At 42.8% G+C, this 14001-nt stretch overlaps 1 protein-coding gene across 2 annotated transcripts; it reads right to left on the bottom strand.

Moving 5' to 3' along the window:
• Positions 1–1479: 1479 nt before the first annotated feature.
• mAChR-A (muscarinic Acetylcholine Receptor, A-type) lies at positions 1480–6167 on the bottom strand. 2 transcript variants are annotated; one of them, XM_017152417.3, is made up of 4 exons: positions 5188–6167; positions 4492–4675; positions 4243–4430; positions 1480–2632 (listed from the first exon to the last, which is right to left on the bottom strand). In XM_017152417.3, the coding sequence occupies exons 1-4, from the start codon at positions 6150–6152 to the stop codon at positions 1522–1524; spliced, it is 2448 nt and encodes an 815-aa protein (XP_017007906.2). In that variant the 5' UTR covers positions 6153–6167; the 3' UTR covers positions 1480–1521. The 2 variants fall into 2 exon arrangements, with proteins under 2 accessions (XP_017007906.2, XP_017007908.2); XM_017152419.3 differs by having other exon boundaries at positions 4294–4430.
• Between the last annotated feature and the right edge of the window lie 7834 nt (positions 6168–14001).

Here is a 14001-nt window from a genome sequence, read left to right as displayed (position 1 = left end):
TTTTACTCTCTCATATGCTTTAAATATGCTTGCGGTTTACAATGTACTATTAATTAGTTACTGGAATTGGTGCACTTCGGAGAAGCATTTGGTTTAATAGCTATGAGTTGCGGTACGATTCGAGGATGGTGTCCAAAGAGATGGTCCGCCAGTCGATGGATTGGCCACTGTCAGCACAACCTAGTGTTTGGGTTATTTAAATACTATTCCGTCTAGTGATCCTGATTCCTGATCCCCGCCCCATCTCCTTGATCCTCCCCCAACTGGGCCATCTCTTCGACAGTCGCCCCAAACATATTGCTTGCGTTACTGTGGTTACTCTTGGCTTTACATAGATCATACCAGTCCCCTCATTGTTTTTGGGATGGCTTCCTCGTCAGTTACAAAAGGTTTGTTCTTAGTTGTTGAACCATGGTGGGTTGCGTTCTTAATACATACAAATAATCGTAATTTTATACATACATATTCAGATATATTAGCAGGTATGTGGCTACAAATTGATTTGCACGGTTTTTGGTTTGGTTTCATTTGTTTGTTTACTTTTTGGTTTCTACGCACATGTACAAAAAAAAAAAAACTGATTCAAACTATCGAAAACGAGCAGTACAATCACAATATTCCCCCTACGATTAAATACATATCATTATCATTATCATATCATATCCCCCCAACCTACACAACGAAATCGGAACGAGAACATAACGTTTCCATTGGTTGGCCAAGATGCAACCGCCATTCGTTGCCTGCGGAACCTAATCCTTCCTACTTTGAACTTGTATTAAAGCTTTTTGGGTTACTGCCTCTCTGCCCTTCGCCGTTCGAACAACTTAAGCTAACTCATTTGCCATGTGTATAATAATAAATATATATATCCTTATATATGTGTATGTGTATGAATTGCAAATCGTAATCCATTATATTTGTATTAAATTCTTCTTGCATCGAGCATGTGCCTACCTAACAGTACGTAAACGCCTAACAAAATGGAATCTCTCGCTCGGGATCGCTCGGGATCTTTTCTCCAGGTGCTGCGGAGGGTTGCCTCGGGAATTATGTCTAAAGATTACTAAATGAGATCTTTGGCGTACTTGGAAGCAGTTGGTTGGTTGCCTTGGAATTGAGAACTTGAACGTTTTATCGTACTCCGAAAAAGTAAGTTGATCTGAGATCATCTCAGGAACGCAGTGGTGATCTGACTTGATTTTGGAAGAAATAATTCTAGAAACCTGACATTTTACTTAGAAAGAACCTTTAAACTATCTAAGAACCTCAGTTCTGGCAAATATATATATATATATGGCAACCCTCGCGGAATTGGTAATGCGTGTATATAGTCGGGGGCTAGACATCAAAAAATCAGTACTGCTTGTCAATGGGTAATCACTAAGCCTAGTTTTGGTTTTACTGCCTCCCGAACAAAACTGTAGCACACAACACTTATTGCAACTAGTAGAAGTTAACACCTCCCCCTTTCTTTTCTTTTCTCTTCTTTTCTTAGTGGGTTGATTAAATACGAATTATCTAATTGTAGACGCCGCGCACCATGCCCTCGCGATTGCGGGTGTGCCACTTGCAGGTGAGGATGCGGACGTAGGTCCGCCGGAAGGTGGCGTTGCACAGGGCATAGCACATCGGGTTGATCGTCGAGTTGATGTAGCACAGGGCGTAGAAGAAGTCCCACAGCTCCGCGGGAATGCAGTCGGAGCAGGTGGTGAGTGGCTTGATGAGCACCAGGATGTTGTACGGCGTCCACGTGATGATGAAGCTCAGCAGGATGGCCGACAGCGTCTTGGCCGCCTTCGACTCCTGCCGCTTCTCCTGCGATTTCTTTTTCTTCTTGGCCGCATTGCGGGCGTTCATCAGGGCATGGGCCCCGCCCACGCCGCCACCCACTGCCCCGGCCCCGCCCTTTCCGCCCAGCTGCTTGGGTATGACCTTGGCGTTGAGTAGCCTGGCATCGTGCTGGGCATGCGACATCCGCCGGCCGAGTGGCAGGCTGAACTCGGAGTCGCGCGAGGGCAAAGGTCGCCGGGTGGCCACCGAAGGTGTTGCAGCTGCCGTCGTCGTTGTTGGCCCATCCTCGTGTATCATCTTGATGGAGGGCGCACAGTCGCCTTGCAGGCTCAAGGTTGTCGAAGCGGCTCCTCCTCCAGCTGCTCCTCCTCCTCCCGCTGCATTAGCACCTCCTCCTCCCCCATTGGCCGCATTACTGGATGCCCCATCGGATGGCAGGCGGATGAGTATCGTGTACACCGAATCCTGGCTCACCGACCGTGAGTTAATGCGATTGATCACGGGCAGTGTGCGTGCATTTCCGGCTGCTCCACTTCCACTTCCGTTTCCGGCGCCGCCATTACCACCACTTCCGTTTACCGTGCCGTTGCCATTGTGATTGCTGCTGTTGTTGTTGTTGTTGATGGCGCCATTGCTGCTGGCATTCGCATTCGCCGATGGATTCGCACTGCCATTCCCGGTAACCGCACTCATTTCCTGCAGCTGCGAAATGGAGGCGAGCGGTGGGCGTGGCAGGGGCGTGGGCGAGACATCCGACAGAAGAATGCTGGGCGGACGCACGCCGCTCACACTGCCGCCCATCGAGTAGTTGTCCCGCATCACGTTCATCGAGGTGCATCTGTGGTTTCGAAAAAGAGAGAGAGGGTAGAAAAGGGGGGTTTGATATCGATGGCACACACACACAAGCACATTAGAGTGGACCACTCCAACGACACTGACAGGCAACAGACAACAACTGCTCGTCTAAATGTGGCACACAGAGGACACAAATCACATCATGCATGTGTAGAGTGCATTTCGGGAGTGGAAACCAGTGGCCGGAAGTAGCAACTTAAATCGATTACCCAGCCGAATGCCAGTGGCACACATAAATTGAAACAAGTCCAGCGGTCGGCTATACGTATGTCATGTTTCTCTGACTTTATAATGGCCATAATAAAGCGTGGGCTATCCACATATTTTGTCGGCTGGCCTAAATGGCGACACATTTCAGATTCATCTAAAAAGCTCATTTTCGCTAATTCATTTTGAAGCCATTCAGAGATTGCAAACGGAATTGCATTTTAGCTAATGTATTCAACTGTTTGTTTTTGCTAATTATTCCCCATCTATCTATGCGAAATTATTTGGTCGCAATTTTGTGTTGTGAATAAATAAGCCATTTTCCAAATGGAATTTCGACCTGCGGTTAATTAGACAGAATTTCCAGCTATTTAAACGAATGTTTGAAAAACTGCTAGTATGTAGTATTATTTAAAGGTACAATTAAAGTTGTAAGAATGGAACTTATCATTATTTTCAAGTAAGTTATAAGTAAAACAACCTAACTGCAATTTGTAGAAAAATTAATAGAACCATAAAATGTATTATTGTGGTTTTCAGACTTTAAAGGTGTTTCGGAGTATTTGTTTCCGTAAGGAATGTAGATGTTTCAAGTACTTACACAAAACATCAGAATTTCTAATGACACCTTAATGTGCTTTCAATATTCTACATTTTTGTTTAAAATACATTACTCTTACAGCTCTAAATGTTATTTTAAATCTCTGTAGATTTTAAAACCCTTACTCCTAAGTTATTTACTGCATTCTGTCAACAAGAATCATTGCATTTGAAATTCAAAAATGGCTCCTTGCCCGCAGAGGATATTTGCTTACTAATCTGCAAACTATCACTTGTCCAAATCCAATTTCATGAATTAATTACATCTTGGGAATCAACAAACTCGACTGCACAATGGCCAACTCCTATGGACTGTAAGCCTCAATTAGTTTCAGTACCAGTTTCTGTTTCCATCCCGATGCCCGATGTGTGTGCAGTGGTGCAAAGCCCTCCATCTACGTGGATTATTTTAGTGCTGGATGCTACGACTTTGATGGATTTGCGTGTGTAGAGGGGATTTCGAATGGATGTGGAATTGGGGAGGGGAATGGAGTGAAACTGGTGCATCGTGGTGGTCAGTGAAGGATTGCTGGTCACTTTTCACCACCACTGCCACTTTTCGTTTGTGTGCACAGGCATTGGACGGGAAATCGAAGTTACATATATGCATATATATATATATATTTGGGTGCTGGTTGTTTGTTTGATTTTCGTAAAAGTGCTCTTGGTGCATTTGAGGAGAGTCATACTTGAAATACTTTGAGGGGTGAGAGAGAGTTTTGGTGCGGTGTCGGCTTACTCGAAATATAGACGATTAAAGTTCAGAATTTTGATTGTTTTTACTACCTGGAGACGGAGCTTTGTAAAGGAGTTTCAATTGTTACTGGTGTTGCATACCCTAAATCAGAAGGCTCCTCCTGTTCGTAGGCGAAATCGTCGGAGTCCTCGCGACCGGAGTGCCACCACGCGATGCACCACTCCTTCACGCTGCCGAAGCAGGTGTACGATTTTTTGATTGTATTCGTGCTTTTGATCTGTGGATTAGTTGGGATTATTACTTGGAAGAAGGAGGTATATTCGGTTTTTTGATCCTACGCTTGACTTGCGCGAGTGCATCCCATGGTAGCCGGAATCGATGACCATGTTGGTCATGTAGACACTCTCCGCATCCGCTGAACTCTCGGAGCGCGGTCTTCGCCAGGTGTCGTGATCATTGCCGCCCATTTGGGCAAAGTTCAGCAAGCCTCCGGACGCGTGGTTCACCACCGTGTTCTCGTCACTAAAAAAATATAGGGATTAGGTATTTTTAATAAATTTCCAATTTTATAAATTAAAAGGAAATATGGTCTTCAAAAGGTGTGCAACAAAAAAGATTGCTTCAGAAAAATACTGGAATATTGTTAGGATTACATTTTTCAACGCCTACAGTTTAATTGTTTTTGAATCGAAGTTTGGAAACGGGTTTTATAACACCAAGATTTTAATATTGGTTGAAATTTGATTAAAAAACACCCCTACATCCAAAAAAAAAAATTTTTAAGTGTTAAGCGCTGTGTTAAAAATATACTAGATCAGTATAAAAAGTGATATTGACCTAATACTAAATAATACAAATTTTATACTTATTAGATTTAGTTTAATTTCTATAACGAAAGTTTTAATCTAATACTTTAAAAAGTATTCATTTAATACTGATCTCAATAGTGTAGAGTTCATGTAACTAAAGTTTAGTTTCTATGACTTTTATTTGGGTGTATAAAATCCCAGATCCCTAAGCTCATTTAAACCCACCTGCTGTTCGACCTCTTGCTGGAGTCCTTCTTGCCCGCCTGCAGATTGGGCAGATCCTTCTGCCGCTTTTTCGTCTCGCGCCAGATGCGCCAGTAGAGGAAGCACATGATGGTGACCGGGAAGTAGAAGGCGGCCAGTGCCGTGCCGAAGGTGATGTACTGGTTGGTCTCGATGAACTGGATGTAGCACTCGTCCTTGGGCACCGTCCGCTTGCCCTCGATGTAGGGCCAACTGTAGATCCAGGGCGGCCAAAGGAGCAAGCTAACGCCCCAGGCGGCGCCAATCATCACGGCCGCCCGATTGGTCGTCCTCTTGGCGCGATATGTCAGCGGTCGTGTGACACTGAAGTAGCGATCGAAACTGATGATCAGCAGGTTGAGAACCGAGGCATTCGAGGCCAGATAGTCCAGGGCCAGCCAGGTGTCGCAGACAATGGGACCCAGGGGCCAGTAGCCCAGTATGGTGGTCACCGCAAACAGCGGCATCGATATCGCACCGATGGCAAAGTCCGCGATGGCCAGCGAGAACAGGAAGTAGTTGCTGATCGTCTGCAGCTGCTTGTCGATCTTGAAGGATATCATCACCATCACATTGCCCGCCACCGTCACCGTGCTCAGAATCGCCGCCACGAAGCCCATGACCACCATGGATGCCAAGGAGTACCGCGGTCCCTTCGTCTCAAAGCCCATGGTTCCGTTTGTCTGATTTCCATACAACCCGGAATAGGGATCGTATAGCCCACTGGCCGCAGTCGAGGTGAGATTCTCGAGCAGGGCCGTCAGGAGGGTGGTGCCCCCGCCCGAATATCCTGGCGAATATCCCGCCACAGGACTACTCGTCGTCGTCGTCGTGCTCGTCGTCGTGGTCGTGGTGGTCGTTGTGCTCGTGGTTACGGTTTTAAACAGCGGCTCCAGTATGCTGGGCGGTCCGTGGGCGGCCAATGCCAAACTCATCACCGGCTCCATGGCGGATACGTGATTTTATCTGCTTTGCAGCTGCAAGGATTACGATTCTCTATATTTCTCGCTCGCTCTCTATCACTCTCCCTCTCTCACTCTCTCGCTCGCTGTGTAATGCTGGTCCTTTAGTTTTCCCCCATCGACTGCTTGTCCTTTTGGCTGCACCCACGCAAGGCGTTGGCCATTTTTCCCAGACCCTGCAAGCAATAAAATGGAGGGTATTAGATGGGGATTACAGAGCGGTTCGACCGGAAAACACCCTGAAATAATTACTCAGACGGTTCTATTGAAATGAAAACTAAGCAACCTATAAAACTCAGAATATTTTACGTAAATTAAATATGAAATTATGATGATAACTTTAAAAGCTCTATCCTTTTTGTATGATTTTATCATCATTTACAGTAGCAAAACAGCAAATTGAATTAGTTCTTCAACTTTTTTTCCCAGAAGCATAAAATTGCATGTTTTTAGCTCCTACATTTATACAACTCAAGTATCAAAAGCGACAACTGCTCCTTGGCTGCCTGATAGTTAACCTTTCAATCGTCTCGTAACTTGACGAATTTACAGCCTTTTGAATGAGAGTCATAAACTTCAAATAGATGCTAAAGGATAAGCCGTAAAGTGGCGCCGGAGAAAATTATTAAATTAAGTAAGTAGATGTGGAAATGTCAGATGATGTCGGTGGCAAGCCAAAGGAACAGCTTGCGGTGGAAATAATTAACCAAATGAAGATTCCCAGCGAGGCAACTGGATGCAGCGATAATTATGATAAGCCAACTTGGGCGGTTAAGCACCGAAAAAGTCTTCAGCACAGCGGTTATACTATAATCGTCTTGAGACCTTCGAGCTTTGGGTGGGGCAAGTGCATATAGATATAGTCACATGACTCCCCCGACTGCGAATGGGAATGCGAATAGGAGCCATGGGAAAAAGAATGGCGAGATTTATGAGAAACTGTCCACAGCACTGGCCTTTGATATATCTCAACTTGGCAGGGAATGAATTGTGGGAATTGTGGGGGAGGAAGCGAAATAATATATTTACAATGCCAGGGGCCGACTTGCTTTGTCCTCTCTGCAAAATGACATTTTCTGTGTGATTTGTTTTAATGGAAATGAAAACTGTAAATGTAAATGTAAACGTAAATGAAAATGAAAACGGCTTGAATGCGTTTCCTTGGCAGGCCTCAGCCACCCGTTTCCCATTTCCAGCCAGGCATTTCAGCCACACCCACAACATTTGTTGTTCGCTTATTACTGTTCTGCCAACAATGGCGGTGGCAAAAACGACAAAAATAACAAAAATAACAACAGGCCGTGCAACAGTCGAGGAAAGAACTTGGCTCGAACAAGGAGCATCGAGCTGTTTCAGCGAGCCCCGACACTTTGGCACGGAAATGTTCCAGGCGGCTTCCTCTGACACTTTTCAAAACTATTGATGTTGTCATTGGCCATATGCCTATACATATCTGGTGAATCTGGTGTATCTGGGAGTGCGGAATAGGAGGGGCCTGTTCATTTGGCAGCCATTGTGCGCGGCGACTTTGATTTGGAAAGTTTTTCACAGGCCGTAATGAAAAGCCACGTTACGCATACGCCACCTGATTGATAGGCCATGATACGTGGTGAAGCGAACGGGCCACAATGAGATGTCCGTGATTGATTCGCATTCAATGCCTGCTAAGTTATTGTGTTCGCTACACCATTGTCATTGGTCAGGGCGTTTTCCCTTTTTTATGAAATCCCGCCACAAAAGGGTCAAATTCCAGAAAACTAATTTACGCATACGCCATATTTTTCAGAGAAACCTATTCAGAATTTGTTTAAGGTCTGTAATTAATGGCATTGAAAGGAAGAACATAGGAACATAAAAAGGCAAAAGTCAGTATACATAAACCACTTAATCCTTTTCAATTTCTGCTCCTTCTTTTACGACAGCTCTAGTCTTAATTGCATGGCATTGAATCTATTCTCAGTAAAGTAAACAACCTGGACTGCATAAACATTTTCCATCTAAACTGATTTAATGTTAATTGACCAGAAGTGTTTTATAATAATTTTCTGGTAAAGCCAGTGTTGCCTACAAATAGGATAAAGTTCTGAGAAGTAATTTACGTATACGTAATAATTTGCAGGAAATTCCTCTTAATCGAGTATGCCATAGAAATGACTGGAATTTAGTATTCACCTTTAAATGTTTTTATAATGTATAATGTATAATAAACACGAATGCCCAATGGACTTTTCCAAAAGTCAACGTTGTTTTTAACTCGGCATACTTTTAAGCACCTTTTTAACCGATTTTAAAAACTATGTTATTTCTGTAACACATCCAACATTCTGCTGTAATACGTGCATTGATTTTAAGCCCGAGATTAAATGCATTCAACACTAAAGGACATGAAGAGCTAAAGTCACTCACTGTCACTGAATATTTAATTCCAGTCTTAATTGCTCTAAGCCTGCAATTAAATGGATTCTCAGTAAAGAAAACGTCGTGAACTGCTACCTTTCGCAACTAAAAAGATTACAATTTGATTGACTGCAGTTGTTTTAAGCCCTGAGTTACTTGAAAGCAATTGGTATTAGAGGTAAATTGCCAGTAAAAATAACATTGCCTACTTTAGGTCGCATGACTGAATTTAAACAAATGACAAGCTTAATGCAAATTGCGTCAATTATTAAACCAATTGAAATATCACATTTACAAACTCGAAATCATAACTGAAATATGCACATTGACGGCTCAATTGACCTCTTGTCGAGCTCAATCAATACCAATGGATAATTTCCACGGGCTTTGCCTCTGCTCTTGTTTTCGGCTATTTATGGCTATAACTCCAATGGATGCCCAATTAAATGCAGCGTTAACCAATAAATCAATCAAAATCCGTCTGTTTATCTCATTGAAAACACGCACACACGTATAAATCAATTGCAAAACAAGCTAACAAACAGGCGAGATGGAGATGGGCAAAACCAATGGGGCGCCATAAATTGAGCCGACGTATCGTATTGACAACAACAAACCCAACCTCAACTCAACCTCAACCTCAGCAACAAATGGAGAGGGCACCACATTTCCAATAAATGAAAAAAACAAATCGCCAGAGTCGAGTGCGAGTCGATACTACTTGGTTATCCTTACAGTGAGGGTTTGTTTTGTGTTTCGTTTCTCGAGACCAAAGTAGTTGCATCGTTATTTCTCGGCTACGTGATTTTGACTTGGCCACGTCAGCTTACGGATTTCTGGGGCGTAACTACACTGCTAGAAATAATAATGGGAAATGCTATCTCTATGATAAGTTTGCTCGAAATACAGACGTTCAAACTTTGAATATGTCCTTATCGGTCTTATAGCCATAAAAGTATATTTTGGTTTTTAGTATTTAAAAAAAAAGGTTTCCTCATTTTTTATTTATTTTATTATTTAAAGCTTTACTTAAAGCTTGTGTATTTAAATGTTATCCTAAAACTTTTTTTTATCTGTGTATGTAGTTATTGGTAATCAGTTCCCCGATTTGTTTCCCTTCTGCTGGCTGTCCGCTTTATGTTACATTCAAATTTATCAGGCGACCGCTCCTTTGGCAAGTAATCGAATTGAGCTTCTTGTTGCCGTGCCTCGCTTTTTGGCTGCCATAAAAAAAGGATTTATGGATTTATTATCAAATGCGTCGGGCGCAAAAACACAAGTAACCATATATGATACACACACATCCTCATGCGTGAGCAACCTGCGACCCGCGAGGATTTGTTTTGCCATTTATTAGGCTATTTTTATGACACCGCCACGAGCTGGTGGAACGATGAAGTAAACACAGTGGGCAACCGTTAATCAAATCACATTTTATTTTTTAGTTCCCATAGTTGTACCAGCTTATAATTAGATGCGCGCTCGCCAATTGTAAATCTACCTTTTTATCTTGGCCAAAATAAATAATAATGCCAGTCAATTACAGCAGCTCAGTGGATGATTGTAAATTTTCCTTTTATCAGGCGCTAACAGGCGATCAGGTGACACAGTTCTTATATTTAAGCTCTTGGCAACCAATGATTTAATGAAAAGTGAAATATTGATTAATGCTTTTCATTTGCTAATTGGGGGAAAAGAACAAATGGCCATAAAGCTAAGGGACCTAACAAAATATGGAAATTTAAAAATATTTAATGTATTTTAATGTTTATAAATTTCATTTAAGAACTTTTATGAAAATCTTAGCATACTTTTAGACACCTTTTAACGAGAAATATATTTTCAAATGTACGAAAGTTGAAGTATTGAATTTTTCTGGGTTTGTATGCTTCATATGTATGTTTTACAGTATCTCCCAAGTATTTTCTCATTTAGCCAAATTTCACTGTCTGCGAAAGTGTGTATTTTTGATCAGCTCATCAACAGTCGGCTTTATTTTGCATTGGATATTCTCGCTCTCGTTCTGGTTCGCTTCTTTTTATGCGGGCTCTGTCAACGCGCACACACACTGGCTCACGCCTATTTACACACACCCACTCACCCACACACACGAAAAAGTAACGGAAAGAAAGAAAGGGCAGGCCAACTAGCTTGCATACTTTGGAGCGCCCCGTCTTTCACTTGGGCCCATTTCTCCTTTCTTTTCTGCTGGCTTATGTTAATTTTTGCGCGAGTTTAATTGCTTGCCACATGGCTGCTGATGCCAAGCGGATGCCCTGAGCTGTTGGCTGCTTTCTGTTGCCTGCTTTTCTGTTTTCTGTTGCCTGCTTTTCACATTTTCCTCGGTCCGAGCTGCGAGTGCTTTGCTGCCTGGCTTGTTTGCGGAAATTAAATTGCTGGACTGGCTTTCACCTTATGCTCCGGCTGTCCGCTAAGCATATTGCCATGCGAAATGTGACCACACAGAGAGAAATTTGGTGTTTTAGAAAAATCTTTAGTATCCCATAACCAATATTGTCTAATTAAATCGCTAATTCTCATTTCAATTATATTATTTTTCTAGTAATTTATCAAAAAGAGTTTATTTAAAAAAAACTTTTTTATTTCTATTCGAATTTCTTGAAAAACATGGTATTTTAAAAATGTTTGTGGCTTAGAAACTATTTTTTTGATAGCTAAACTAGGTCTTTTCAATGTTATTTCACTGTAATGCAGCGCACTTTCTTTAATCTTTAGTAATTCCATAAATGTTGTGATATTTATGGTTTAAAAGGACCTATAAAAACATTTTTTGCAAGGAAAAGTAACTACTTTCAGTCAGTTTTAAATGCTTTTTTCGCCGTGCATACTTTGGGTGAGGTTGTGCGAACTAGAGGGCTAGAGGTCGAGGGGGTGGTGGTGGGGGGAGAGGGGGTGGCTGAGCCGCGCCCCACCGACCTACTCGCACAAAGTTTAATCAAAACGAGAGCACTGGAAACGGAGAAAGCAGCGCTGCCGACGTCGACAGCGCCGCCAACGCACACACACAAACATGCATTGGGGAGCTCTCACTTACTTACTTGCGCTCGCTCTCTTTTTCGCTTTCACTGCTCTCTCCTGGCGCTCTCTCGTGCCCTCTTGCTCTAACCTATTGCTTATTTGTAAGTGTTCCGTTGTAACGGTGACATCGCTGCTGTTGTTGTTGCTGTTGCTGTTGGTGTTGTTGTTGCTGATGCTGCCTTTGTTTTTGTTTTTGGGTTTAGTGATGCTGCCGGCGTCGCTGCCTTGGTGTTGCTGTTGCTTTTGTTGCCTTTGCTGTTTCTGTTGATTTTGGCCATTTGCCGCTCCCAAAAGTATGCTTTGTAATTTTTTGTATTGTGCGCGCACATCTTCTTCGGCTTTCTGCTTTCTAGTATCGTATCCTGCCGCTCCCTGCTGCCCCGCCCCCCGCTGCTGCTCCGCCTCTCCTTTTTGGGTCCACTGCCTGCTCAATTCATTTCGCCTTTCGCCAATTTTATTATACACAATGCGAACTGCGACGCCGACGTCGCTGCCTCCGTTTTTAGTTGCGTGCCAAAAGTTTCCACATTTAACATTGTTGTAAATCGGGTTTATTATTTTATTTTATCTTTCTTCTTTTTTTTTTTTGCTTGCTCTACAGACACAACACAACTCTTAATTATATTCGCTATAATTTATGTATTTAATTATTGCTTGTTGTACAAAAATTCCCTTGAAATCGTTGGCAGCTTTTTGCACGCGCTTTGTTTTCCACTCGATTATTAGCTATGATTTTCAGCGGAACTGGGAGAGAGTTTGTAGCGCACGTTTCTAAATCTCATCCGGGACTGAAGCTGAAAATTTCAGCCAAGGTATATAACGGTACGGAGCCGAGAAGATACAGAGCGAAAGCCGAGCAGCAGCAGCAGCAGCCGAGCGGGAGAGAGAAAAGAAAAGCAGAGAGAGAGAGAGTGAGCGCGCGAATTCTTTATGCTGGAATTTGTGTTTGTTGGCGAGCATCCTTTTACCAACACCCTCGCACAAAGGACATACGGAAAATGGAATGCCAGTGTGTGCGTGCAGCCGAAAATGTGCTGGCAGCGGAACTTAATGGATGAATATGAATGAAAACGCCGCAACAGTCCAACTGAAAGGGGGTTGAGCAGGGGAAGTGGGGAGGCGGGTGTGGGGGGAGGGGCTTAGGACGCCCAGTGGGCTAGGGGAATTCCAGGTGGCGAAGACAAGTCCGCACGAGGCCCACGGGCATTGCTCGAGTGCCATCTTTTGTAGCAGGCAGCATCTACGACTGCCACATCTGCAGCAGCAATGGCAACATCAAGTGTGCCAACAGCAACACCAACAACAGCACGGGCAACTTTTCAATGGGACTCCTGGCGAATGAGTGTAAGTGTGGCGCGTTAGTGTGAGTGCCGCTGCGAGGGTGTTCGTGTGAAGTGGAATCGCTGGAAAAGCGCATTCTCACATTTCAATTAAATAATACCAGCGGCGTACGGTCACAATTGCCAGTTCAATGGGCATTCCGGGCCGGCACTACATTTGTAAGGAAAATAACCACTTGAGCCAGCTTTGAGTCAATTTTAACTGCAGGGTTCTTTATTCATAGAAGAGCAAGGTAAGTACAATCGTCTTATTGAATGAAAAAGACAAAGTGATATACTAAATTATTGTGCGAAATATAAGCAAAATGTTTTTAGTCTTAGCTATTTATTCATGTGAATCCTCGGGGTTGATTAGGGGGATAAAATGTCATCGTATGACATTCCATATTTCACATTACCGTTTTATGCGAACGAAATTCTGTTGAAATAGTTCTTCTTTATTGGTGCCGCAAGTATTTATCCAATAAATATTTTGTTTTAGGGTATTCAAATACTTTGTCATTTTAAAAACTTTTCATATCAAGCCAAAATACCTCTTGACATGACCTTCAGTATTCAACATTTATTTGTCCATGAAAAGTTAATATATATAATATAATCCTTAGTTTCATATTTCTTTTTTCATTATTTCTGCATTTTAGGAGCATTTTTCGAAAAAAAAACCTTATGAAACGTACCATAAAAATATGAATCTTTAAGTTTACCAGAAATTATTTTTAAACATTACTTCACTTGGTTCCCCCACCTGAACTTTATAAAATTCACAATTCGTAATAAAAACTCAAATTCTCCTAAAAGTGATTATCCGCCAAAAGCTAATTACATCACAGTATTTTAACTTCGAACCCTTTGCCAATTACGAGCGGGTCCCTCAAGTGCCTTGGCTTTATTAATAGCAATTCATGTTGCGTTTAAACTGGACAACAATGGATCTAACGCGCCTGACATGACACTGGCAATGGCAGTGGCAGTGGCCCCAGTGACCCACACCCCCCCACCATTTGTTCACCCGCCTACGTCGCCCATCCAAATCCTGGCAACCGACAGGCCCGCACTTT

Source organism: Drosophila takahashii, chromosome 2R, assembly GCF_030179915.1.
Source record: "Drosophila takahashii strain IR98-3 E-12201 chromosome 2R, DtakHiC1v2, whole genome shotgun sequence".
Taxonomy (NCBI): Eukaryota; Metazoa; Arthropoda; class Insecta; order Diptera; family Drosophilidae; genus Drosophila; species Drosophila takahashii.
This window is presented reverse-complemented; position numbering and strand designations above follow the sequence as displayed.